The sequence below is a fragment of the Pyrus communis genome, chromosome 8 (genome assembly GCF_963583255.1).
Source record: "Pyrus communis chromosome 8, drPyrComm1.1, whole genome shotgun sequence".
Classification (NCBI taxonomy): domain Eukaryota; kingdom Viridiplantae; phylum Streptophyta; class Magnoliopsida; order Rosales; family Rosaceae; genus Pyrus; species Pyrus communis.
The window spans coordinates 25,072,696-25,100,611 of NC_084810.1; the positions used below are offsets into that span (position 1 = coordinate 25,072,696).

Here is a 27,916-nt window from a genome sequence, read left to right on the forward strand (position 1 = left end):
TTTGCTCTGCTTCATATATTACTTTCGCATCTGTATATTTTTTGCGCTGGGAGTTTTTGAAGTGGCAAAAGTTGGGGTTTTATATTGAGGTGGTGGAGCTGGGTTTTGCTTACGTGTAGATTTTGATATCTATTGTTATGTGGCAACTGTTTTCAGTTCATGTGGGACACGTTGCAGTCGACGCGTGCGACACGTTGTTCTGCATGCATGGCTTTGCTGGCGATTACTGTAATACCAACAAAAAAGAAGAACAAACCAATCGATGTTTTGCCTCATCCAAAAGAAAATGGATAATCCTTAGCTTGTTACGTACGAAGTACAAAGGGTCTACAACTTTTTTGTGCAGTTGTCGATCGATATGTGTCGGCAAAACATTGATCTTAATTTCTGTTGACAAATGACAAGTAACTAATCTGGCAATACGTCGTTTTAGAAAACTCGAGCGTCCTCTTCAGAGAAAGAATGGAAAGAGATCAATTAGATTGTGCCTGTAAGGTTGTAACTTGAGGTAATCAACGAGAATGCCTATATAACCTGCAAAGAAGTTAATTTGCATAAATAAAATTGGTTAATTATTCTAAAACTCTTTATTAATTATCAAATTATTAGCGTCCCAAAAAATTATCAAATTATTAGTGAGCATGTCAAAGATAAACTTACTTTTTAGAAAGAGTAGCAGCTACACCATCAGTTTCTTGCTTATCTATTAGTCTATTTGCCCGGTTGACCGAGACAACAACCGGGAAAATAGATAAAGTTACTTTCTTAGAAAAAGTAGTAGCTGCACCTTCAGTTTCTTGCTTCTCAACTTGTTTTTCCAAAATGTCAGTGTTCAATCATCCAGCACGCCTTTGCTCTGTGCATCCTCAAGAGAGCCTCATCCTCCACATCTTCAAGGAAATAAGCGTGTCAGCCATTTTCAGGGTCATAAATTGGTTGACAATGGAAGATATAATGAAAAGGGGGATATGTGTCTGATGTTTGGAGAAGAAGTGCACGATGGTAATTATGCTATTGCCTATCCTCCACCCGGATAAACTTATATAAGGTCATGCAGGTCCATCACAAAGATTATCGTTTTAACTTAATCGATGTTGGATTTATCACAAAAGCTCACCGTAATATTAGAAGTGAGAACTCCCATATATTAATTATTTATAATTTTTCATATATTAAGTGTGTATTATATTGTGGGACTATGTTCTCCAATAACCACTTAATTTATAAATTGACTTATTTGTCGAAGGAAAACTCTAAGTGAGCTTGGTACTTTCAGAAACAACAAAACCAAACAAAAACTGGCGTACCAAATATGAAATTAGTGTCATAGTTAAGGTATAGTTCTTTACTTAGTAATGTGTAACAGTGAAAATAAGGGATCTCTTGGATTAATTTCCAGCCCTATTTAGCGAGTAATCCCTTGTTGAAAGCATTAAGGCTGCGAAAACCCAGACCCCCTTGGGGTTTAGGCAGCAGAGATTCTGCCAAGCAAGCCAATGTATCTTCTTGAGCTATCCGACTCGTACCAGCAAAACGAAGCAACCATACGATTCAGGGCGTCACAAAAATACTTCGAAAAGAGAAAAACAACTCATGGTGTAGAGGGGATGCGCCACCACTTTAACTAGCAATTCTCTTCCGGCAGCCAAGAGCTTTTTGTTTCACTTCTAAATAGTCTCGTTTGGTGCCTAATTAAATTCGATGAAAACTGGAAGAGTAATTTTAACATCTAATTAGTTCTGTTTTGAAGATTCATTTGAGCATCGAATCCAAGATAGATAATGCATAATATCATAGAAATTTAATCGAGAAATCAAAGTAATGAGAGATATATTCGAAACATTAACGTTCATAATTCAACCTTCTCTATCACAAGATCATAATCTGCAGGAAAAATTTACATCTGTGCAGCTAGTTTAATGTTTACTTTGTTACATTGGAAGAAGCTGAACTCACCATAACCCCACCCTGCTCGCACAATTTTCGATCGGCCTCCTTAATTATCCATTAATTATTGAGTAATGTTATTTATACCATATTTTTATATCACATTTCTATACTACCTTAGGTGGCATTTGATGTGGACAGCCACATCATTTGAAAAATTTGCAAAACCCAAGAAAATGAAGGAGAAAGACTTCTCGTATACCACAATCATTATTTAATTAACTAGTTTTTCTTAATTATTAGTTTATTAAATAATGAACTAAATTTAAAAATCTGATTAATTCGAATGATGTGGTTGTTCACATCGAATGTCACTTAATATGATATGAAAATGTGGTACAAAAACATGGTATGAATAGCATTACTCTTAATTAATCAGCATTGCACCTCTTAATTTCTATTGTTGGCCTAGCTACTGGCCAAGTCTTAGGACTGGTTTGGTATTGTTATCCTTTGAAAAAAAAGTTGTTTCTGCTGTGCTGTGAGAATAAGCAGTTATGAAATAAAGCAGCAGAGTGTTTGGTAAACTTTTTTGTAAAAGTGCTTTTGAAAAAAAAAAAAAAAAACAGTATTATAGTGTTTGGTAAACTTTTATGTAAAACAGATGTGAAAAAAAGCTGGTTTTTCAAAGTTGGGTTTTGCAGCTTCTTGTTTTTGGCTTTTTTCACCCAAAACTGTGAAAAAAAGCTGAAACTGAATGTTTACCAAACACAAAAATAGCTCCCAGCTTTTTTTTATACCAGTTTTTTTCAGAATCACCTCAATACCAAACCAGGCCTTAATCTACTTGGCAGTTGGCGTGTCACTCCTTCTGGAGAAAACCAAGCGTGTGGTTATGAACTTATGAAATGAATTCCAAAATTCTAGTGATTAGTTGCCACGACAAATCTAAGTACTCGTGTATCCGATAGTAACTTATATGTACTTGATTCACTGTCTGGTAACATCTCGATTTAATAATACATAAAAAAACTTACGCACGATAAAATATATTATTAAACAAGATACATCACGTGCAATGGCGTAACCATAAATTATTCGGTGGGTGGGCTAAGCTAAAATTATTACTACGAAATCAAGTTTTTAATCTTACGTTGCCTACCTAAAGTTATATAATAGTAAAAACTTGAATGTAGTAATTTTATGCTATGTTTTCTAGGTTTTTAGCCTTCAAAGCTTTCAAGTGAATAAAATAAGGAATCATTTGTGATATGAAAGTTTTAATTTATTATTATTAAATATAATATTGGTTAAAGTGATGAGTTTATTTAATATCTATTACCTCTTATTATTCTTAAAAATAGGCTTACTAATGAAAAAAAATTCATTTCTTATGTGAAATATGACAATTAAAAATCATAAATTAACCTAAAAATTAATATTTTTAAGCTTGAAGAACCAAACTCTTCCTACTATAGTCTAGGGAAACCTTGTACTTGACTCCACCCTTGATCACGTGACGGCAAACCAATTTCATACAAATCATTCTCCATATAACCTAACCAATCCTAATGATTTGTTTCCAAATTATTGGGTGGAAACCCTTATTACTTTTCCACGTGGTAGGGTTCACGTGATCTTGAGCTTATTGGATAACTTGTCTATTCTACTTTTCTCTGATTTTTTTTTCTCTTCTACTTTTTTGTTTTGAGAAAATTCTCTTCTACTTTTCAAAGTTAGAATAACTTACTGTGCATGTGATGCCGGAAGTCACGTCATTGGAAATCCACAATAATAGAGTAGATTTTTGTTTCAGAAAATAATCAAGTGATTCTCCTTTCCCGTCCACGAACCCTACCAAGTAGATTTTCAAAAACACCCTTGACCTTTGTAGGCCTCCTTTCCAGCTATTTTAACCAACATTGGTATATATGTTCACACATAAAGTGTGAAATTTTTCACTTTAGTTATTAAAATTGAAGGAGAGAGAGAGAGGAAGAGAGGAAGAGAGTGAGAGAGAACATAGGACTGAGGAGAGAGGGAGGGAGATTATTTTTAAAAAAAAATAGAGATGATAAACTTACATGTATGTGAGGTTTAAAAAAAGAGAATTGTTATTAGCATTCCAAAAATTTCATTGTACACTCCTCACAAGTGTATTTTTCTTTCTAATTATAGAAAGTTAGGAGTGCAAAGTGAGATTTTTGAAGTGCTAATAACAATTCCCTAAAAAAATAGTAAAATTTTGTTTTGTGAAATTACAATACTATCCTTAACTTTTTGTTGTGATAGAAGATAAAGATGTATTTTTATCCTTTTTTGGTTGACAAAGAGGGTTTCATTAATGTAGGTTTAGATTAACATCAAATAGGACGAGAAACAAGGAGGGTTAGGGCCAATTTGCAATTGTTATGCTTTAAAAAAAAAAATTATTTCTGTTGTGCTTTAAGAATAATCAGCTATAAGATAAAGCAGCTGAGCATTTGATAAATTGTACCTTTTGAAGTGTTGCGAGCATGAAAAACAATGTAAAACCGTTTGGTAAATTTTAATATAAAGTAATATAATTGTACATAATGACAAAAAATGGACATGATGGTAAAGCTAGTGGTGATGATAGTGATGGCAGGGGTAGCAGTGGTGATGACAGCGACAATGGTGGGTTATGGTGGTGGTGCCAAAAACAGGGTGTGATGATTGAGGTTTAGAGGTAGCAGTGGCGAAAAGCAGTAATAGTGACGATTGTGGTGGTTGTAGTAGTGCCAATAATACAGTGTGGTGGTTAAGGTGTAGAGGTAGTAGTGGTGGAGATTGAGGTGGTGGCAGTGGCATTGGCATTCGTTGTGGAGGTGGAAATGATGACAGCAGTGGTGTAAGGATAGTGGTTGTAGTCGTGGGTGGTGAGACGATGACGACAGTGGCGGTGGCGGGGGTAGTGGTGATGACAACGACAATGTTAGGAGTACCATGGTGAAGAGATGTGGTGGTTGGGGTGCAGAGGTAACAACGGTGGTAAAGCGACAACATGGAGGTGGTGGCAGTTGTGATTGTGGTGGCAGTTTTTGTAACGTCCCGCCCCGAAATATTTATTTTTGGGAAATAATTCCAATGATAGGCCCAATTCAAACTCTTGTTTATTTTACTACCATTAAACCTTATTCTTTATTTCAATTTCCTAATTACTCACAAAATCTACAACAAAAATTTACTTACCAAAAACATAAGATTTTAATTTTCAATTAAATCACCATAATTTCTTTCTTCCCTCAAATCTCCAACAAAAATTTAATCTCAATTATTTAAGGCTGCATCTAACCCCTGTTAGACTGCCTATGTACCCTTGAGTGGGATCAAGCATTTCGTAGTTCACCATATAATAATGGAAATATCCAATATTAGCTTTCACAATCGGATCACAATTCAATTCTTTCACGAACTTACAAATCCAATCCGAGAAAATTCGTATATCGGATTCCCAGTCCGTAGGTTCCTATGGTCCTTATATATTACATACTATCACGTATTAAAGTTTGGTGTTGATCCAACGGTCAGATCGTCAATTCATATAATGATTAAGTGGCAAATCTTAACGAAATTATACTCAAATAACGGAATTGCTTAGTCAAATGTCAAATATGGATTTGGGGTATCAAATTTAGCCTCGGAAGGTTAGGTGGGATCTCGGCCCACACTCCGCCACACGAGGTTGCCGGGCGCCTCTACTGGCCGGAAAATTCAACTAATTCCAAAAATTCTCAAATTTCACAGAAATGAAAATTTCAATGAGTAGAGCAAGTTTTATACTTGTGCCCAAGTCCAATTTGGCCGGGAAAAGCTCCAATTTCCTTCAAACCCCCCAGAAACCCTAGAAATGGGTGACTTCGATCTGTCACCTCCGGTGCTCCGCTGCCCTTACAATTGTTTGGGCTTTGTTCCCTGCTTCACCAGGAGTTGAACCATGGTGGTAGTCGACCGTGTTGCTTCCCCAAATGGCGAAATCGTCGCTGCCCACCTCGTACACCCACCGGTGCATTTCCCACGAAACCAAGTCCAAAATAGCTCGGGTTTTTTTATAGAATTTACAAAGGGGAGGTCGAAAACACTTTTCCAAGTAATAATTTGAAGAAACTAGCCAAGAATCAGACAGAAAACTGTCGAAAACCTTCACGGGAGCCGGCTAACCAGGTCAGGTCATTGAGTCTAGGGTGATCCGGTGTTTCCCTTTTCTCTCTCTTCCCTTCCCGGCTCCCTCCTCCCATTGGTCCCCCCTCCCTTCCTTCATTTCTACCTTTCCTCATTTCTATTTTTTCCTTTCTATCACAACCATTCATCTCTCTCTTTTCTTTTCTTTTCCTTTCATCCCAGCCATACACGTGGCACATCTCTTTGCTCCAGAAAATCTAGAGCCTTCTAAATGAGGGGTAAATTACAAAAATGTCCCTAACTTTATATGTTAATAACTCTTTTGTTAAAACTCCGTTTCAAGAACGGTTTTCGCCTACATGCTCATATGGTCGTCCTCTATTCAAATATATCAAGAAATACGATGAAATATATGAGGATAACATACGTCCTCATATTACGTTAAACCAACTAGGGGCCTTTTTCATCTTTTTTACATATCGATAAATTTTTACGACGTAAATTATAATAATTTCCGGAAACAAAATTTTTACAAATTCTCAATTCAATTTTCATAACCATAAATTGATTTATTTTGGATTTCCTCCACATATTCATAATTATTTTGGATTTCCTCCATAAATTTTTAGGGTATTATAGTTTTGGTTTTGGTTTTGGTGGTGCTAGTAGTGGCAGTGGTGGTGGTAGTGGTAGTGGTAACGGCGGGGATGGCAGCGTCCTCGGTGGTACTAACAGTGGTGGTGTAAGGTTAGTGGTTGTAGTGGTAGGTAGTGGCGGTCACTTTGTTCTCAGATGGAGAAAATGTGTGTAGAAGAATAAATAATGTCATTTTTAAAAGCTAACAAGGTTATTACATGAATTTAAAATGTTTATTAAAGGCTCAACGTCGTTTTTTATAAAAATTGTTGACTAAAGGTTATTACTTTTAAAATAAGTAAGAAATTATATTTTTACCAAACAATTTTTTATTACTTAAAAGCAGTTTTTGAAGGAAGGAAGGACAAAAATAAAAAAATAAAAAAATAAAAAAACCAATACCAAAGCGGAGCCGTAGTGTCATAGTAGAAATTAAACACCCTTGTGTCTTCCTCATTTGGGTATGAAGCTTTCCCATCCTCTTTCGTTCTTAGAACCTCGCCTAATTATTAACAAAAGAAAGGCCGGAACTGATCCATCGTTTTCCTCACTCGTCTTGGCTACATTCATGTACTTAGTACAACACCCCATTGATAAATATATTGTAATGACATTCAAAGATAGTTAGAGTTGTGTTTTTCCTTAACACTCAAGTTCGAACGCCTCACCTTATAATTTAACTTAAATTAAACTATCGCTCAAGTAATAAAAACTCATCCACCTTGAAACCAAAGTTATTCAAACTTCAGAATACCTTCAAAATCACAAATTAGAATGATGAATTCACTTACATTATATTAATATATTATACTCATTAGTCTAAACTCATCAATCATCCAAATTATAAGATGTTCATTATATTAATATATTATCCTCATTAGTCTAAACTCATCAATCATCCAAATTACAAGATGTAGATACGTGCCACTATGTTAACCAAGAATTATTGTCACACCTCAAATTTTTTCTTTGTCTTTTTATTTCTTGAAATATCATTACGCTCGTACACATCACATGTTTCACTGTGTATGTATGACAAAACATTCTGATTCAGCATACAAAGATATTTTTCAATCGTAAATACAATTCAGTACATCAAATGTAATAATATAATTAGTTAAAAACTCAGTGTTGTGGCACACTGAAGAATTTCTCAAGCATTACTATGTATTTATTCCGACCACATATTTGACGGCCACTAATCGAAAGACTGGTGTATAACTTTGTCTGTCGAAAATATAGAAGTCGACAACAATAATACAACTCAATGATTTAATATGCTTCGAAAATACATATGATTGAAATACGTGGCAACACGGTACATGCAACAAATCCCAGATATATCGCTCTCCCGCCAACACAAAGATATTTTTGTTTACGTTTGAACAAATATCTGAGGAAAGTGTCATTTTTTCCCCGATTTCCACGGAGTCCCTGGATTGCAAAATTCAAATTTGCATAACTCAACAATTAATTGCGACAGTTTATAATTTATGCTATAAATACCTCTCCGTAGATTTTTCTCCACTATTCGTGTCCGACTCTGCAATTTAATTCCATTGCTGGTGTTGGGGTGTTCTTGTTTCACTCGAACTTTGGAGTTGTAGTTGGTGTTTTTGGTGGACTTTTTGCGGCGGAGGAAGAGCAAAGATGACGGTTGGGGCAGGGATTTCTGTGGAGGATGGGAACTTGGTGGTGTTGGGGAACAAAGTGTTGTCTGAGGTTCATGACAACGTTGTGGTTACTCCGGCATGTGGGGGTGCATTGGCCAATGGTGCTTTCATTGGTGTCCAATCTGATCACACTGGTAGCCGCAGGGTCTTTCCGATTGGCAAACTTGAGTAAGTTTTTCATTTTTTCCTTCTTTTTCACCTTTTTAATCGTGATTTTCGACCCGTTAATCGTTAAGTACGATCTTGTTTTTTTTTTTTTTAACCTTTTAAATTGTGATTAGTGGTGTGGGAAAGGTCATTCTTTGGATGTGTGGCTTAATTATGTGTGAATGCTATTGGGAAATTTGAGTGACTTCTTTTGTTTTCACTTTTAAATTGTGATTAGTGATGGCGAAAGGGGTCATATTTTAGATTTGTGGCTTAATTATGTGTTAATGCAATTGGAAATTTGAGTAAGTTCTTTTATTTTCACTTTTAAATTGTGATTAGTGGTGTGGGAAAGGTCATATTTTGGGTTTGTGGCTTAATTTTGTGTTAATGCAATTGGGAACTTTAAGTAAGTTTCGTGATCTTTTGTTTTCAAATTTTTTATTGTGATTTGTAGAGTGGGAAAGTGTCATAATTTGGATTTTTTGGCTTCAACATATGCTTTTCGGTTAATTACTTGATTATATGTTGATGTATATAAGTCATTTAATAATAAATTCTAATTGTGATTAGTGATGTGGGAAAGGTGTCAACTTTTAGATTTGTGGCTTAATTCCGTGTTAATGTTAATGAACTGTTAAAACTTTAGTAAGTTTTAGGATGTTGTCTTTTCTATTTTCTAATTGTGATTAGTGATGTGGTTAAGATTCATAATTTGGATTTGTGGCTTGAACCTACGTGAATGTTTGATGTAATCGATCTTTTGTGCAGGGGATTGCGTTTTATGTGCGTTTTCCGGTTTAAATTATGGTGGATGACACAGAGGATGGGCAATAGTGGCCAAGATGTTCCCTTTGAGACTCAGTTTTTGATCGTGGAAACGAAGGATGAGTCTCATTTTGGTGAAGGAAGCAATGATGGAGCGGATCAATCTGCAGCTTATACAGTTTTCTTACCGATTCTCGAAGGGGACTTCAGGGCTGTTCTTCAAGGAAATGAACGTAATGAGATTGAAATCTGCCTAGAAAGTGGTAAGGCAAAAGGAAAAGGTTTTAAAAAAATTTCATATGTATTTTGGTCTGTTAGAAGTAATTTTGGTTGGTTTTGAAATGATAAAAAATCTGCGTTTTGTAGGAGATCCTGCTGTTGATGGGTTTGAGGGTAGTCATTTGGTTTTCGTTGGAGCCGGATCAGACCCCTTCGATGTCATCACAGATTCTGTGAAGTAAGTTGAAGAGTTAATAAATTGCATGCTTGCTAATATATTCTTTGGTTTCTGCTCGTCACTTTGTGAAAATGTTCAATTAAATTTTTTGTTGAAAATGGTAGAAAGGAATTAGATCGCCATGCTTTTAGTTTAGGATAAACGAAGATATTGAAGTTCTGATAGAGATTCCTCGTTGAAGTCGAAAATAAAATTGAATTGGGACTGCCACTCTTTCTTGGCAACATTTATTTGTGAATGTGTATACGATTGACTTAATTGTAACTTTAACTGTACACAGGACTGTGGAGAAACATTTGCAGACATTTTCTCATCGTGAGAGAAAGAAGGTAACGTAATCTTTTTCGCAGTTCTTGTAAATTGAATTCGCCTTTTCTTTTCCCTCAATTCGATCATCTCTAAGTGAATATGCTTTATGTTTCAGATGCCAGACATGTTGAACTGGTTTGGCTGGTGTACATGGGATGCTTTCTACACCAACGTGACTTCAGAAGGCCTGAAGCAAGGATTGCAGAGGTACTGATATTCTCGTTATGGATGCTTTTGAATACTCGACATTAGCATTACAGAGACAGTAACAAGTGTTTTTTGCAGCCTAGAAAGTGGTGGAGCCCCTCCAAAGTTTGTTATTCTTGATGACGGATGGCAGTCAGTCGACATGGATTCTTCTGGTGTTCCATACATAGCTGATAACACAGCAAAGTGAGCACTTGGTCCAAAGTACTCTCGTTTTCACGTTGTCTCACCTTACAGATTTCGTTATATTAATATTTCTGTTCTTTTCTTGCAGCTTTGCAAACAGGTTAACACATATCAAAGAGAACCACAAATTTCAGAAAGATGGTAAAGAGGGTCAGAGAGTAGAGGATCCTGCTTTGGGGCTTCGCCACATTGTTACCGAAATTAAAGAAAAATACGCTTTGAAGTAAGTCTTATTGTATTTTCTGACATTTGGTTGTCACAACCATTTAGTTTATTAGGAAGTACTTATGTTTGTTTTTCGAACTTGCAGATATGCTTATGTGTGGCATGCCATAACTGGATATTGGGGAGGTGTTAGACCTGGTGTTGCTGAAATGGAACACTACGATTCAAAGTTGGCCTACCCAATTTCATCTCCAGGGGTTGAGTCTAATGAGGATTGCTTTGCCTTGAAAAATATTACCACAAATGGGCTCGGCCTTGTGAATCCCGATAAAATTTTCAACTTTTATGATGAACTGCACTCTTATCTCGCATCAGCTGGTATAGATGGAGTCAAAGTTGATGTTCAGAACATTCTTGAGACCCTAGGGGCAGGCCATGGTGGAAGGGTAAAACTTACGAGAAAATACCATCAAGCATTGGAAGCGTCTATCGCTAGAAACTTTCCTAACAACGAAATTATTTCTTGTATGAGTCACAATACAGACGCTTTATACAGGTAAAAATCTATTTCACATTTGTGTGTGCAATATTTCTGATTTCGTAAGACCTTGAATTTTTTTTGTATGAATTCTCAACATTAATGATTTGGTGTGACCTTGAATTTGCTAGCGTGAAGCGTACAGCTGTTATAAGGGCATCAGATGATTTCTGGCCTAGAGATCCAGCGTCGCATACAATTCATATCGCATCAGTTGCTTACAACACTGTTTTCCTTGGGGAGTTTATGCAGCCGGATTGGGATATGTTTCAAGTAAGCAGCCAACTCTGATATTAGTTTGAAGTTCATGTACTCTCCTATTTTGTTTTAGTTTTCGATTCTTATTTTGGATTTGTTCTGGATGTTAGAGCCTGCATCCAATGGCTGAATATCATGGAGCAGCTCGCGCAGTCGGAGGATGTGCAATTTATGTTAGGTATGTATTTGTTTTTGTCCTTGCCAGCTTCTCCTTCTGATATGAAATAAATTAAATAATCAAACCAGAGACTAATTTATATGGGGGCTATTTATATATGATGCAGTGACAAGCCTGGGCAGCATGACTTCGATCTTCTGAGGAAGCTTGTACTTCCTGATGGATCTATCTTGAGGGCCAAACTTCCAGGAAGACCAACAAGAGATTGCTTATTTTCTGATCCTGCCCGAGATGGGAAAAGGTTCGTAAAAGGACATCAATCTTTTGTGGTTTTGTCTCTTCAAATAATGTGTGTTTTCTAATCCAAATTATGTTATTACAGTCTTCTGAAGATATGGAATCTGAACGATGTTACTGGAGTTGTGGGGGTCTTCAATTGCCAGGGAGCTGGGTGGTGTAAGGTTGGAAAGACGAACCTCATCCACGACCTGGAACCAGGCACAATTACCGGGGTTATTCGGGCTAAAGATGTTGATTATCTGCCCAAGGTTGCAGATGAGCAATGGTCTGGGGATGTTGTCGTATTTTCTCATCTTGGTGGTAAGTTTAGCATTTGATTTGTTGTAGTCTTGACGCTTTACTAGTAGACCATACTATTTAGAGTGTTAACAAATTCTATTGATTTAAATTTTCAGGAGGGGTGTCTTATCTTCCCAAGGATGCATCCATGACAATAACATTAAAAACCCGGGAATATGAAGTCTTCACAGTGGTTCCTGTCAAGGAACTGTCCAGCGGCGTAAAATTTGCTCCTATAGGCCTAATCAAGATGTTGAACTCTGGGGGAGCCATAAAAGAATATGATGAACCTAACACAAGCACAACAGTTGTGGTGAAAGCTCGTGGATGTGGCACATTTGGAGCCTACTCATCAGCTCGACCCAAGAGGATAACAGTTGATTCGGAGGAAACTGAGTTTGGATATGAAGACACGTCTGGTTTACTCACCACTGATTTGAGGGTGCCAGAGAAAGAACTGCACCTTTGGGACATCATCATCGAGTTTTAAGGTATAAATTACAAGTGTTGTATTAGAATGTTGTGTAGGTGTGTAGAAGGAAGCAGTGTACCTTGTCGTTGAAGTAACTAAAATTGGAAGGAAAATGCAGACTGCTGTTATTGTCTGCATCGTGGCTTGTAGTTTGTATTCGTGAAATTGGGAGAGAAATGAAAGCTTCTATTTAACTAGTCAAATGTGTGACCGTTAGTATTATTTCGATAGTTTGAATCTTGACATGGAATGTTTGCTTGCTTGGATGTTTGCCCAATGTTTGTGATGTGGAAAGTCTGCTAGGCGGAGCTGAGTAGCAGCGTTGCTTCTTGTGAAGGACAATCACAAAGGGCACTGTACAATCTGAGTGGAATGACACCGTCTTTTTGATGCGTGGATGCCTTACGATCTTTGCTCGAAGTTCCTTCCTCTCTCCACACGTTTTATTATACTTCGATGCTTCAGACTTAGGATCGGATCGTTAGTGAATATGGAACGTTGAGTTGGGGAAGTTTTGGGTTTCGGTTAAGGATGTTCCTTTGGAACGAGCAGTCGTTCGTTGCGTGAAAATAATGAACACCTACATTCTTATGAAGTAGTAGGAATTGAATTCTAATGACGATGCTGTACCAAACAAATAAACTTCATTTTCCATGACAATTGCATCATAAGTGTTCAGTGTAAATGGAGGACCTCATGCTCCGAAAATGGTTGGCTATTGGCTTCTCGATCGGTTCTGCAGAATGGGTGTTTAGTATGGTGATACTTGGCATTGCTACATGCCTAACACGATCTGGCCTTCCTATGACTGACTGAAAATTCACCGGCAGGCTCCCTCCTCTCTCGGATGAGAACTGTCCTCGATCCGAAGCAAGAATTTTAGTTGCCATGCCCGAACCACCAGCTGAATCGACAATGTGGGTTCTTGGGGCAGCAAAAGTAAAGAGTCTTCACCCTTCATATGGTAACTTACTCGTTGGACTTATACTACTGTCTTGTCTCGGCAGAGATTCTGTATGTAATTCTTGTCTGGCTCTATGCCTGCTGTCCCATATTGTGTGTCTCCTTTGTTTCTCTCTAATCCATAAATCCTCCTATGTCTCATACATGAGTGGATCGATCGATGTATTCTCAAAGAAGTTTTTGGATTAGTGTTTGCTTCATGTAAAAAACATCATCCGGATTTGATCTCTGCGTCCGCCATCCTCGGAAAGTATAAGGCAAGTTATAATCTCCGACTCCATTAGTGCATTAGGAAAGAGCTCTAGGTCTGAAGTTTCCTTTCGTGTCTCCTTTGTGTCTTCTTGCTAATATTTCGACATATGTCATCTAACTTAATTCAGAGATAACTCGGTTTTTTATTTATTTAACATCTAAAAGTTAATAAAAGATCAGATTGGCTCTTTGAAAGGATCTATTGATCAATTGTACAAGAGTGTCGAGCATCTTGATTATCAGTAAAATACACGAAAGGAAGTGTAGAGCCACAAAGAAGAAAGCAAAGAATCTTATTTTGGATTTGCTCATCTTGTTAACCCAACAACCAGTGATTATTTCGGATTTTTTTTATTAACTTTAAAATGTTAAATAAAAAAATTAACAGAGTTTTCTCTAAGGTAATTTAAAGAACATGTGTCAAAATATTAGTAAAGAGACACAAAGAAGACGCAAAAGAGGACAGCACACCTAGAGCACAAAGAAGACACAAAAGGGGACAACAGACCTAGAGCTTGTACGTCTCATGAGGAGGATTCATGGATTAGAGAGTAACAAAAAGCTCTTAGCTCTTCATGTAGAAGTTAAAGGGAGAGATTTTTCCGTGGATCAGAGAACACGACTCGGTACAAGTGTTGAGCAGAAGTTTGTTTTTCAAATGTTCATTTATTTGTATAATGACACTTAATGTACCATCGTGTTTTCGTTATATTAAATCTCAATTAATGGCAAGGAGACTGCAAAGTTCAAACATTTTCTTTTTGAAGAATTAAATGTCAAACATGATAACTTGAAGTACGCTAGGTTTCAAATTTTCTTCCTCCTCCAACTTAAAATATTAATATCGCTTGTAATAACAAATATCATTTTTTCGTCTTCATTGTGTTTGATCTAATCATACATCAGCCTTCAACTACCATCTAATTATTTCCATTTTCTTTCTCTTACTATTTCCATTTTTTTGGATAAAAGAGAGAGGCTTCTAGAAGGGTGGCATGGCCTAGTACCAACTATTTAATGCCAGTGTGGATTTTAGGAGTGTAGAGGCCGTCGAGAGTACAGTTCTAGGGAAAACGATTCTCGCCCGTTTTTTTTCTGGGAATTTTGAAGATTATGTGATCGTGATCGTTCATTGTATATCGTGCGATCAGAAATTATTTTAAATTTTAAATTAAATATAAATAGTATCTAATGAAAACTGACCACATAATATACAATAAACAATCACGATCACGAAATCTCCAAAATCCCAGAACCTTTCCCCAGTTTTAGGGCCCAATTTTAGTGAGCAAGACAAGGGTTTCTAGAAGCCTTTTCTCACGTGGCAAATCATCTCAACTACATCTATAGTGGTTAGAAAGAGGACTCGTTTCACTTGTCTATTTGGTAGGGCCACGCTTGCTATACTAGCTTTATATAATTCACATCCTCTTGGAATCTCACAACTTTCGGAACTCGCGGATCAACAAATTCGGACTACACGATTTAACTAAAACAATTTAAATTTACATTGTATGAAGTGGGCGAGTAACATGGGTTAATAAGAACTTAGTTGAGAACCGGTTACTTGAGTTTGACAAGTACAAGCTGTCTTTCGATCTGAGCAAGAACTTTGGTTGCCATACCCGAACACCAATGGAATTGACAATGTGGGTTCTTGGGGCAGCAAAAGTAAAGAGACTTCACCCTTCATATGGTAACTTACTTGTTAGACTTACAGGAGTCAAAGATTATAACATGCTTAATACTTTCCGAAGTTGGCGGATACAGAGATCGATCCCGGAGGATGTTTTTAGACATGAAGCAGGCACTAATTAATCCAGAACTTACGTCGATTGATCTACTCATGTATGACCCCTAAGGAGGATCCAAGGATTAGAGAGAAACAAAAAGCTATTAGCTCTCTATGTAGTAGTCAATGAGAGAGATTTTTCAGTGTACTGGGGTAGTTAATGGAAGAAATTTTTCAGTGTACTAGGGTAGTTAATGGAAGAATTTTTTCAGTGTACCGAGGAACATGTCCCTCAACACCAAGTGTTGGGGAGAAGTTTTTTGCTTTTCAAATGTCCATCCACTTGTATAATGACACTTGGTGTATCGAGTCGTGTTCCCGGCACACCAACAAATCTCTCAGTTAATGGTAAGGAAACATTTGTTTTGGAAGCATTAAAATAGCAAACATGATGACTTGAAGTGCTTTTAATTATCAAAGCAAAACAAGAAAATGAGTTTTCTAATGGTTTATGGATTTTAAGTTGCTTTTGCTTTATTAAGTTGTGAATTACTTTAAGCATTTGAATCTAAACTAATTTAATATTTTGACTAATATACATTTGGTCCTTACATATTCTCAAAATGAGGACCTTTGAAGAACAAGACTCTTATATATATATAAGACTAACATCCTTTACCACATTAGAAGATGATAATGATCAAACTTTTCTGATATTGTAACGAAAATAAGACTCTTCATTGTGTTGCAAACCTGCAATTAATAGATTCTCTTGGTAGACAGAGTTTTTTTTTCCCTAATTTTCAACTTATTATCTTTGAATTTCAAATTCTCTCTCCCCGTCTAATTTAAAATAGTAATATCGTTTGTAGCATGATCTGATCATACATTCAGAATAAGGAAAAGCCTTCCATTACCACCTAATTATTCTCTCTCTCTCCCTCCCCATTTTTGGGAAAAAAGAAAGGCTTCTAGAAGGGTGGCATAACCTAGTGCCAACTATTTAATGCCTGCGTGGGTTAGGAGTGTAGAGGCCGTAGGGAGTACAATTTTTCAGTCAGCAAGACTAGGGTTTCTAGAAGCCCTTCTTACGTGGCAAACCATCTCAACTCCATCTATGGGGGTTAGAAAGAGGACCCTTTCACTTGTCTATTCGGGAGGGCCACGCTTCCTATACTTGCTTTATATGAATTCAGATATTCGCCTCTTACACTCCAGAACTTACAGATTAAAAAATTCAAAGTATATAATTTAAATTGAACAGCATTTTTTAGTCTGTATGAAGCGGCCAACGAAATCGGCTAATGGTGATCGCATAATTAATTTAAACGGTTCAAATTTCTTGAGAACTCTTGAGTTCGAAGAGAAGGATTCAAAGAGAAGGGAATTCTATTCAAAATTGTTATAGTATAGGAGCACACTATTAAACAGAGAGTATGTAGCAAACTATATGTCTTTTGTGACTTGACTTGTATGATATCACTTGAAATATCTTCCTTAAAAAAAAAAGGCACGTCCTACAACACCAACACCACGGAAAAAGTTTTTAAGTAAAGTTTGATAGCATAGTTAGTTGCCTGCCCATCTTCATCATCATGTCTCTACAAAATATCTACAAGTGTTCTATGAAAAATAAATACTAAAAACTTACTTCCTTTTTTTATCAAAACTGTAATTCTGAAAGAAGAATTATATGACAGATCAGTTGGCAAATTGAAATTTTAATAAGAATGTTGGCGTTCATGTGTTTGATCAGCCTCCTGGATTGAATCGACTCTTATAGACGAAATTTTTGGAGTCTTTCGAACTCGTTTTGTTTCATTGCTATTTTGAGTTAGTTTTAATTTGGGTTGTATTCCTCGTTGTTTACCAAAAAAAAAAAAAAAATTAACCTAGGGCAAGTTACAATTTTATGTACCATTCGCATATGATAAATTTTTATTTTTTTTATTAAGATTTTGACAACCACGCAATTAACCAATTATAATTAAGTATCACACTAGACATTTATAATAAGTTGAATATCAGGTCAATCACACAAATTTAGTGATACATTCACTAAACCCTAGTTATTAGACCAACTCCAATGGCTAGGTTGAAACTCAAAATTTAAGTTTTAAACTCACCTACATCTTTTCCAATCATTGGGCTAAAAAAATTTGGGTTAAAATTATTTTCTGTCCAAATTTAACCCAAACAATGAGTCAAAGTTAGAGGCTGGGATCCAGTTGCTGACTCTGTCGGTCACTTATGGAAAGATGAACGAATATTTTATTTACCGGACAACCCACATAGTTAGACTGTTGGTTCAACCAACGGTTTAGATTCCTTTTTTTTTTTTTAAATCAAATATACAAAAATATTAAATCCAAAGATTAAGATCGAATATGAACAAATCAAACAGTAAAAATATATATATAATAACTCAATTTAATCCTACGACTAAAATAATTTAAATCAAAATTCACCGAATTGCTCATAGCATGTGAGACTAAAGAATAGTTAAATTAAAAAATAATTTACCGTTAGCCAAAGCCGTGTATTTTGGGAAAACCTTGGTGCTTCTAGAAGCAATAAATATAAACTGTAAGCCGCTGGAACACGTGTCACGTCAGCGCCCCCTGAAAACCCACGGCACACACACAGATTTTGCTGCGTCTTTGCATTTTGACTCCTATTTATACCTCCTTTTCAAAAGTTCCATTCACACCAACCTCCTCCTCATCCTCCTCCTCCTCCTCCCAAACTCTTCCAATTCCCAAATTGCCCTTCGCAGACCGCCAAAATCCCCAATGTCTACAACCCTCTTCCCCCCCGCCGCAAACCCCCTTCCCAAAATGCCACCGCCCCAGCGGCGGAGTTTCCAGATCAAGGCATCCTCCGCCCAGGCCTTCACAGAGGCCAAGCCGCGACCCGGTGCCTCGGCGGCGAGTCTCTACGACGTCCTCCGAGTCACGGCCAACGCTTCGCAATCGGAGATCAAGTCGGCGTACCGGGGCTTGGCCAAGGAATACCACCCGGATGCGTCGCGATCGGAGTCCGACGGCCGGGATTTCATCCAGATTCACAACGCCTACGCCACGCTGTCAGATCCGGCGGCCCGGGCGGTGTACGACATGTCGTTGGGCGCTGCTCACATTGATTTTAATCGGCGGAGAAGGTCGGTCGGGTTTCGAGCCGACGGGTTTTACTCGACCCGGAGGTGGGAAACGGACCAGTGCTGGTAGAAAACGTAAAGCGAATAGAATCCCGGGGTCCACCAGACTCGCCGCTGACTCAGCAGACACCGACTTTTGCTTGTGTTTATTTTTTTTTCCTTTTCTTGAAAAAGAAAAGAAATTTAAGAGTGACGTGTAAAAAGAAAAAAAATTAGAAGGTAGGGAAATTTTTTGTAAATGCTTTTATGATGACGGGGTACGAAGTGAATGAATTTGAACGGAAACTACATCTATTTATTTATTTATATTAATTTCAATGTTTTTTACATAATTTTTTGTTGTCGGATCTAATGAATTAAAGGTGATTAATGACTGCAAGTGATCCATAGGGAATGTTGTCTTTGCATCACGGTGTAAATTCGAATCTCGTCAACTCCTTAATTTAACATCTAATCTAACAAATTAAGATGATTAGTGACAAAAAATTAAAATTCAAGAGTTTGTGAGTAGCGCCACCCAAGATAAATTAACCCTTTTATTTGGGTTCTAATAAAATGATTAAAAATAAGCTTAAATGTCTAAAGGGTTCATGTGTTTATATTATCAATTTAGTCTCATTTTTTAAATTTGATCAGCATAGTCCTTGTGCTATAAATCGTTGGCCATTCTAGTCAATTCCGTTAATTTACTGTTAAATATTTCATTTTAATTTATTAAAAACTCTATTTAGTTGAGAAATATGAAAAGCTCAATATAAAATTAAATAAAATAAAAAGTTCAGATTAAGAACTCAAGGCAACATCTCCAGTCATGAATGTGCAGTGGGGAAGAGAGACCTACAAAGGGGGAGAAGGTGTGCAGATCGATGCTACGAAGGTAATGGATGCGAGGATGACTCGGATTAGGGTCGTATAGGTCAAACGTTGGCGCAGCGGAGCGGAAGGTGGAGAGCAATGCAACGTCGATGTATCGCTGAAAAAATGACACGGTATTCAATGGCAGGCGGGGAACCGTGGGGTATTTTTTCGGATAGAGATAGGATGGGTGGTTATGGGACGATTCAAGGTGGCTGAAGTGTTGGTTTTGGATGGATTTGGTAATGGCGGTGGCTAGGATAAGGGGAAATGTAGGAGGTGGGAGGTTTCAATTTTGTTGTTTGTTTTTATCAATTTGAAACATGTTTTTAAAATTTTAACAGTAATTGGATTGAAAAGGAGCACATCGACTAACTGAGTCAAACACAAAAACCAAATTGGCAAAATTGAAAACACGACGACTAAATTGATCAGTACGGTAAAACACAGAGACCATTTTAACATTTAAGCCTAAGACATGTTAGTTGTATTGGTACAACAATATCAACTCACTTCCTTAAACATGTACCATAGATTGACTCTCATCGCAATTTGTTGGGGACCTTTGTCTACAAATTATTCACCATAACCTCGAAAGACACATCTAAAATTTAAGGAAAAATAGAAACACAGATGCATTCACAGGTGTGAAGAAAACACAAAATTGCAAGTTTACATAGAGCTATGACAAGTAAAAGAAAGGCGAAAAACAGACGATAAATACAGTATCCCGAAGAAAAAAACCCGAAATGCCTAAGCCCTATGTATCCAATTCGACGAAAACTGACTCTACACGGTTCGGCGACGCTTTTCATAAGAGATCACAGCAGATTTTTGTACAAAATGTCCATATAATAATTGTTTCTTGCACAATGGTAGATTTGTCGAGAGATGGATAATCACTTACAGGCCATCATCATGGAATTGATGACATGCATGAGAAGTCGGATACTAGTGTGTTCGGCACTAGAGACCGTAGGCAAGGCATGTTGATGGTGCAGTATATTGTAAACTTGCTCAAATACAGGCCGTACGTGCATCGCAATCATTTGGTTAGTCGGGTTTATGGCACCCGCCACATCCGTCATCCACGCAACTTTTCTGGGTGTATCATTGCTGATATCACAGGCCAGTTGTTGCAAAAGAGAGAGAAGCACACCTTGGCTCAGGGGAACAGGATTCGACAGCAATATCCCACGCAGATCAACCTGGAAAAAGAGCCGTAAGAATGTTTCAGGCTGATAATCCTTTGCAAGCTCAGAATCTCTGATAACCACCATGGGTATCATCTAAAGCATACCTGATGGCATAACCACGATACGATGGTCACATCGCTTCTTTGCAGAGCTGCTGTGAAAGCCTCCTCGTACTTGCGTTCAGATATCAGCCTCGATAGCTCATTCTTTGGATCCAAAGGTACCTCAACCTATCATGCAAAAATAAATTGCTTTTCATGATAAAAATAGTCGACCAACCAACCCTCAATGATAAAATTGAACATTTTGGAGTTACATATCCACAGATTCCACAAATTTAAGATAGAGAACAAACCTTCTCGTGGAGACCACCCAAAGGTCCATTAGTGAGTTGTGTGACCATAGGATTTACTGCACTTGAGTTTGCCCGTGCAGCTGCAAGAGCTATGAGCTTACGTTGACCATCAGCCACTTCTCCGCTTAAGGTTTGAGTAACCGATGATGCAGAATTAATAGCTTCCTGCAAATATCATCAAAATATAAAATCAACCGTAGGAACAGATGAACATACAAACGAAATTAAGCCATGCAGTGGGTATCAAAAGACATAGCAAAAGCAAAGGAAAAAAAAAATTACTTCATTCCCAAAAGATATCATGAGTAAAACCTTGACTGACCGAAAGAAAACAATTGTATCTTACAATATAGAATCATCTTTTCAGTCAACACAAACTATCATATCCTTATCTCTAATGATATTTACCATGTACAACAATAGAATCAAAACGTCGGATGCTACTTTCATGCAAGGAGAACCGTATAAAACACCACACACAAAAAATCTGATATATCAGCTTACATTCAGTTAAACATAAAACATCAAACAAGATCATTGTGCAAAATTCATATTTGGCTCACTGTATTTGACAACGAGCACATGATCTCTCACTTGTTTTCTGAATATAGTCTGAGACCCCAAGGATTATAACCGTTCAAATATAAGAGAAGGGAAGTTTGCCAACAAAAAATTATCAAGAGGAAAATGGTTGGACTTGGTAAAAGCATACGCACCCTTAGAGCCAGTGCCAATGGCGAATGTGCAGAGTCAAAGTGCTGCTGGGCCGCAGTTGTGTGTTCAACCATTCCTTTCTGGAACGTAGCATCTACTTGCTCAAACATGACCTTACATGACTTCTCAAAGGAAGGTACTACCAAAGCTTCCATACTAGACTTGAGAGCATCCTGTGTGCAAAGGTCATAGTATCAGTAAATAAATTGTCAAAACCAAGGTAACATGTTACATATTCAGATTACAAATTCAAGAAAGTTAAGCTACCATCGGCAAATACACACCTGAAGAGCTTGTTTGCCAGAAGTTTGAAACTGTGCCTGAATTTGCCTGGAAACAGTAGCTTCAAGTTTTGAGTTAACAGATTTATCCAACTGATTAACAGCCTTGTCACCCACTCCTCTCTGCAACACATGCATCAAATTAGATAACTAGAAGGCAACTTTATTATGAAAGATACCAGATCATATAGAATTCTAGGCCAGCTTTATTGAAGAAGGGGTCAAATCATCCAAAGTTCTAACCTGGAAGGAATCAGAAATAGCCAAAGGTATGGCCTTCTCAATCGCTGGAGTTATAGCACGAACAACAGCTGGTACAATCACAGATAATTCCTTCTTCACCACCTTCTCCAACATGACTGGGAAGTCCTTGTTTATGAAGTTATTGATCAAACTGGTTATTTGCTGATTACGGTCTCGCAATAACTTCTCGTTCTTTGCATTCTCTTCTTGAAAACGAGCCCATAGAGCGTCATTATTGGCCTTTACAGTCTTCTCCATACTTCGCCCAAGAGCAGCTTCCAATCTCCTCCCTTCCTTTGTAACAGGGCCTGCAACCATCATTGTCATCTGCTTTTGCATTTCTTTCTGCATGGTCAGTAGCTGCACGAACAGAAAAGTACACAAAGTAAAGATAAGGATGATTGAAATAAATACAGGTCCAGTCCACTTTTCTACAACACAACCCACACTACATCATATACATACAACTTTTTCACTTTTCCAAAAATATAAACATCTGAAATAGGACAAGAAAATCCATCTTAAATAGGACATGTTCCAACGTGACAAAGAAAAAGATTAACAGAGGCACTGAAGTGGCAGTAGCACTATTTTGTCAAGATAAAGGATGAGTAGTCTTCAAACTATAAAAGAAAGTCTTCAGTTGTCATGTGGAGAATAATTCATATGCCAAATATTACCGTACGGGGATTGGCAATTACCTGATTAACCGTATCCTGCATGGCCATAATTTGAGGGTGTGCAGCTTCTAAAGAGGGTAGGCTTGAACTCACACCATGTTCGTTGGTGGAATCTATTGAATTGAGCACAGTTGCTGATGGGAACGATGAACCTGATGCTTGTGAATTTTTCCACTTCTGTTTTTTCACTTTTGTATTTGATGTCTGCGATTGCAAAACTGTTGGGGGGGTAGATGACACAGAAACATCTTTTGCAGAGTCCTGGTCTTCGTCTCCAGCATGAGACTGGCCTGGTGGTTCTGTCACGCTGGCATCATCAACTTGCCGAGCTTCATCTGTAACATAATTTTCTGCTGGTAGCGCACAGCATTCTCGGGCCATTTCAATTCCAAGATCTGATGCCTGGGAGCAAAAGTATTTTTCTTTATTTTCTGAGATAGCTTTTTGTGGTTCTCCTTGAGAGCCAAATTCATCAATTTGAGTAGATCTCGTTTCACCCACTACTTTCATCTCCACCTCAGAATTACCTACATCATTGTTAGCAAGAACATCTTGCATATTTCCCTCCCCCTCACTCTTGCTTTCAATAGTAGCAGCTTCAGAAGATGAAGCAGCCATTAAAATCTCAGAGGGAGTTATTAGATGGGTTGGATGTTTGAACATGATAGGGGGATTGAGCACACTAGATAAATCATCTTGTCCAACTTTAGGTTCATCATTCCTCGAGTCTTCATCCACTGCAGGCACATCTGACATGTTTAAATGAGCAGCGTCCATTTGCCTGTCAACTGAGTAATCATTGACTTGTTGGTCTCCACCATGGTCATTAAGTGTGCGACCTGCCTCAGAGCTATCTGCTGGACTTCTTATACCAGAAAATTTCCCAGACAACTTAGGACTCAAAGTAATAGGTGGTGATGCAACAAAAACAGCATCAGAGTCACTCGTTGCCGATGCCAATGAAACAAGTCTGGATTCTGTATTTGAAGTGGTAATATCTTTTGAAGTGATTGCCTCAACAGAACTAGCGCTTACAGGGTACCTCATGGCAGCTGCACCCTCAGAACTACTTTCTTGTACGGCTGGTTTAGGTGATGAATTTGCTAGCAGTGCCTCTGTGGGTTTACTTCCAGATAGATATCCTTCAGCCCCAATTGCATCGCGTGAGATATTGGAATCTGACTTTTCTAATCCCACATTATCCAGTGGTGGAGGCAAGCACTTTGATAATTCCAAAGCATACTGCTGAATGGCTAGTGTCTGGACACAATAAACCTGAACAATCTGTTCACCATGAGAAGATATACTGGTCCCTGTAAAACTCAAAATAGGCATGGTAACAGTAAATTCTGCAATGTAATCCATGCGGGTTGATGCTGGATCAGAACCAAATTCTAAGTGTACAGCATATATAGCATTCTTCTTAGCATTTGCAAGTAAGAGAAGGCCAGCTTGTGACAATGCTATCACTTGATTAAAGAATGCCTCCTCGACTCGGGGTTCAGAAGAACTCTTCAACTCTAATGTCTGGGTACATTTCCATGATTCAGCATCACTGGGAAGCAGCCAGCCTTCATCACTCGCTGAGGACCAGATCTTCACTTCCCGATTAAGTGGCCCCTATAAAACAGATTTATATAATTACAAACTAGAACATTCTTACACGCAGAAACACAACTAGAACCCTTATAATACAAGCAAAGAATAAAAAATACTTACCACTGTGATAAGTATAATATGATCTGGCCTGTGGGGAGCCGTCACAAATGTAGCTGAATAAACAGGTTGGCCGTCATAGGGTCTCAATACTAAAAGAGGTTGAGCCTTGCGATCTTCCCAGATCTTTATCTGTTGCATGACATACATTTCGTGTGGAATAAGCACAAACTATTACAAAACATCAACAGGAATGTTTAAGGAAAGTGTTCGCGTGCATGTCAGTAGATGCTTGTGAATTATATGTTACAGCCCATGACTATTTCTCTACCCCTTCAATACAAACATTGATGTAGAAATCAAGACACTTCTCAGAGTCACTTTGGAACCAGGAATTCCTTCAGAGCCATTTGCATTATGGGTCAGAAAACTGGACACACTTTTTGACCAGCCATATTGTATTAAGAGAAACATTTTGTTGACAAATTTTCAGTCAAAATGTATGAGCCAAAAGGTGGTGAGCTCAAGAATTTGACCAGAAATAGTTGAGAATAGAAAAGGGCAGTGAAAAATTCACCTCAACCTAGACCAAAACCCATATAACTCAAAGCAAACAGTAGAATGCATGCAAGCGAAGCTAATCATATGCAAGAGTTTACCTTAAATCTAGACCAAACTCCATACAGGTCATAAGCCAATAGTAAAAAAATATGCAACGCAAACACTAAGCAAAACCCACATAACTCATAAAGCAAACTGTGAAATATGCAAGGGAAGCAAAAATGCATGCAAGATTTTACCTCAAACCTAGACCAAACTCCACAGAGCAAATAAATTAAACAGTATAAAATATGCAATGAAAGTCAACGTGTCTAAAATTTGACCTCAAACAGTATACAAATCCATATGACTCAAAAATCAAATAACCAAGTTGAATTTTTTTCCATGACACAAAGGAGCAGGCAACAGGGTTTCCTTAAATTTGTTTCAGCCGTTCAAAAATGCTGTATAAAGTTTCACTAATTTCACTACAAGAAAATATGTAAGGTGAAACAAAGCCTTCAAATATAGTAAAGGTACATACTGTTCCATCCATAGAAGCAGAAACCAGACGGGTGGTCATCCATTGGCACATTGACAAATCGGTCACTTCTCCATCATGTTTACCGACAAACTGGACTCCATCAATCAGCTTTTCAACAGGACATTTGAGAGGCTCATCAGCAGAAGGGGCTTCACCCCTCACAACTTTAGTAGTATCAATTCTTAGTACACGCTTTCCAAACCCAACTACCAAAACCTCCTGTAAGATCATTTTTCATAATACTCATAAGTAAAAGAGAGATCATCCAGCCAATTCAAACTTGAAAGCCAAAAAGAAGAACAAAAAATGTACAGAAAATGACTGTAGGCACTGAATGGAAGGAGCCATTAACTGTTCGATAAAAATAGGAGTTAAGGATGAATTACTTGTTTATGACAGTGCCAACAAACTCGTGGATGAACAGCTTCTCCCTCTCCAACTATCTGAATAGCAATGACAACCTTTCCAGTGATTTGTGGCGTACCTTCTTCATCTGGACCTTCAGAAATCTTCCATACAAAGAGTCGTCCTTCTACACTTACACTGCACAAATTTATGTCAAATAACAGAAAGCCAAACTAGATGAGCAAAAACCCAAAAAAAAAAATATATATATATATATTAGAATAGCAGAAAACATCTACCTAGCCAAAAGGTGAACATCCTCAGCAAAGAAAGCCATGTCGGTGACCCTCTGGCAGAACAAGACATCACTTAGATCAATAAGATAATAAAAACTTGCAAGCTTACACCGCTTTACAAAAACCGTATCTAATGAGGGATAGACACAGAATACAAGATTAGCACTCAATAAATCAAGCTATTTTATTTATAGCAATTGTCAAGCAGTGATATTTCCTGCAATTCAGTACTTCAAGCACTGCTCTCTCTCTTTCCGTTTAACTCCCATTGCCATTTCTTGGTACATAAGTTATAGTACATGAAGTCATACTAACTTTTTCAGCCATCCGAAAGTAAAGAATCTAAATTTGAATTCATGAACTATGCAAGGGCATCAACACCCGGATAGCGACAAAGACAGCAATGTCATTTTAACAAAATAAAAGAGCACATAACCAATCCAAAAAAAACTATGATGTGAATACAAATTAGAATACAAGATTTGACTTAAACCTGCGTATGAGCTCGAAACAAAGATCTCAATGCAGTGTGTATATTCAACACCCGAATGTTCCCCTGCTTCAATCCATAACATATATACGATTTATTAACCGCAATTTGGCGGCCGAGCACAAGCTGAGGATCTGAACCATACTTGGTTATGGGCGTAACTTCGAGCTGTGGCTGAACCTCACCCTGCAACCTAACATCCACATCGTAAACCACGTTATCACCAATCAAATGCCTGCCTTTCGGCAGCTTATTGCTGGGCATTCGAGTCGGGCCAGTGGATGGAATCCCCATAGGGAGAGCGGGCACCATTGAGACACCTGTAGGAGTCGACAACTCAGGCTCTAGACTTCCCGAAGGAGCACCAAGAAGCGCCATGATTCGAGCACCAGAATTCGGGCTTGAATTGGAATTGCTACCGCCGGTGCTGTTGGGGTTGGAAGCGGGAGTGCCAATGTTGTAATTAGAAGGGGGTTGGAGGGGCGGGGTGGGAAACGAGAGAGACCTCTGGTGGAGCAAGAGGTGGTCTTGCGGAGAGTAAGGCATTTGGGGGTGGGGCTGCTGCGGGTGGGGGTGGTATTGAAACTGATGGTGGTGAAACGGTGCCGTTTGGGGCGGGTACGAGTAGGGCCCCGTGGGAGGAGGGAAAGAAGCGGGCGGGATTGGGAACGAGGAGGAACTCAAATTAGGGTTAGGGTTTTGGTTTGAATGGGCGGGGGTTGAGGTTTGGGGGGTGAGAGGAGATGGGCTTGTGGGTTTAAAGAACTTCTGCATGTCGAAGGGCGGCGGTTGCTGCTGCGGCGGCGGATTTTGATTCCCGGTGGCAGCCATGGGAGGAGGAGCAGCAGATCTATAAATATGTGTGTGTGGGTTTTGTAAGTGAATGAAAAAGATGGGATTTTGATTCCCTGACGGAATGGATTTTAGAGAGAGAGAGAGACGGGCGATCGGGAATCTGGGATTTGCAGAGCGAGTGGGATCTGAAGGGAGTGATGAGCAGAGAGGAGAGAGAGGGAGCGAAAAATAATTAAAAGTTGTGGGAATGAGGGAGGACTTTGGAGTGAAGAAGTGGGG

At 38.1% G+C, this 27,916-nt stretch overlaps 3 protein-coding genes across 3 annotated transcripts; 2 read left to right on the forward strand and 1 right to left on the reverse strand.

Moving 5' to 3' along the window:
• The first annotated feature begins 8,123 nt into the window (after positions 1 to 8,123).
• Positions 8,124 to 12,740, forward strand: LOC137742582 (probable galactinol--sucrose galactosyltransferase 1). Its single transcript, XM_068482491.1, has 13 exons — positions 8,124 to 8,507; positions 9,258 to 9,517; positions 9,621 to 9,711; positions 9,992 to 10,040; positions 10,136 to 10,227; positions 10,306 to 10,413; positions 10,502 to 10,636; positions 10,724 to 11,134; positions 11,248 to 11,389; positions 11,485 to 11,552; positions 11,659 to 11,793; positions 11,875 to 12,092; positions 12,188 to 12,740. Exons 1-13 carry the CDS (start codon positions 8,317 to 8,319, stop codon positions 12,559 to 12,561), a joined length of 2,274 nt encoding a protein of 757 aa, XP_068338592.1. The 5' UTR covers positions 8,124 to 8,316; the 3' UTR covers positions 12,562 to 12,740.
• Positions 12,741 to 18,209: 5,469 nt separating this feature from the next.
• Positions 18,210 to 18,972, forward strand: LOC137743747 (chaperone protein dnaJ 11, chloroplastic-like). Its single transcript, XM_068483691.1, has one exon. The coding sequence runs from the start codon at positions 18,283 to 18,285 to the stop codon at positions 18,715 to 18,717; it is 435 nt and encodes a 144-aa protein (XP_068339792.1). The 5' UTR covers positions 18,210 to 18,282; the 3' UTR covers positions 18,718 to 18,972.
• Positions 18,973 to 20,112: 1,140 nt separating this feature from the next.
• Positions 20,113 to 27,916, reverse strand: LOC137741648 (enhancer of mRNA-decapping protein 4-like). Its single transcript, XM_068481340.1, has 12 exons — positions 26,846 to 27,916; positions 26,356 to 26,405; positions 26,098 to 26,254; positions 25,712 to 25,930; positions 24,691 to 24,819; positions 22,993 to 24,591; positions 22,292 to 22,651; positions 22,052 to 22,171; positions 21,770 to 21,940; positions 21,054 to 21,218; positions 20,803 to 20,928; positions 20,113 to 20,710 (listed from the first exon to the last, which is right to left on the reverse strand). Exons 1-12 carry the CDS (start codon positions 27,671 to 27,673, stop codon positions 20,402 to 20,404), a joined length of 4,233 nt encoding a protein of 1,410 aa, XP_068337441.1. The 5' UTR covers positions 27,674 to 27,916; the 3' UTR covers positions 20,113 to 20,401.

What these genes read in the sequence shown, in the direction of transcription:
- LOC137741648 (XM_068481340.1), bottom strand. Translation starts at nt 27,673, where the DNA reads ATGGCTGCCACCGGGAATCAAAATCCGCCGCCGCAGCAGCAACCGCCG. An exon ending in GTTGGCACTGTCATAAACAA is followed by an intron (nt 25,931 to 26,097) that starts GTAATTCATCCT and finishes ATGATCTTACAG; the next exon opens with GAGGTTTTGGTAGTTGGGTT. An exon ending in CATTGGCACTGGCTCTAAGG is followed by an intron (nt 21,219 to 21,769) that starts GTGCGTATGCTT and finishes TGATATTTGCAG; the next exon opens with GAAGCTATTAATTCTGCATC.
- LOC137742582 (XM_068482491.1), top strand. Translation starts at nt 8,317, where the DNA reads ATGACGGTTGGGGCAGGGATTTCTGTGGAGGATGGGAACTTGGTGGTG. An exon ending in AAAGAAAAATACGCTTTGAA is followed by an intron (nt 10,637 to 10,723) that starts GTAAGTCTTATT and finishes TCGAACTTGCAG; the next exon opens with ATATGCTTATGTGTGGCATG. An exon ending in CGGATTGGGATATGTTTCAA is followed by an intron (nt 11,390 to 11,484) that starts GTAAGCAGCCAA and finishes TCTGGATGTTAG; the next exon opens with AGCCTGCATCCAATGGCTGA.
- LOC137743747 (XM_068483691.1), top strand. Translation starts at nt 18,283, where the DNA reads ATGTCTACAACCCTCTTCCCCCCCGCCGCAAACCCCCTTCCCAAAATG.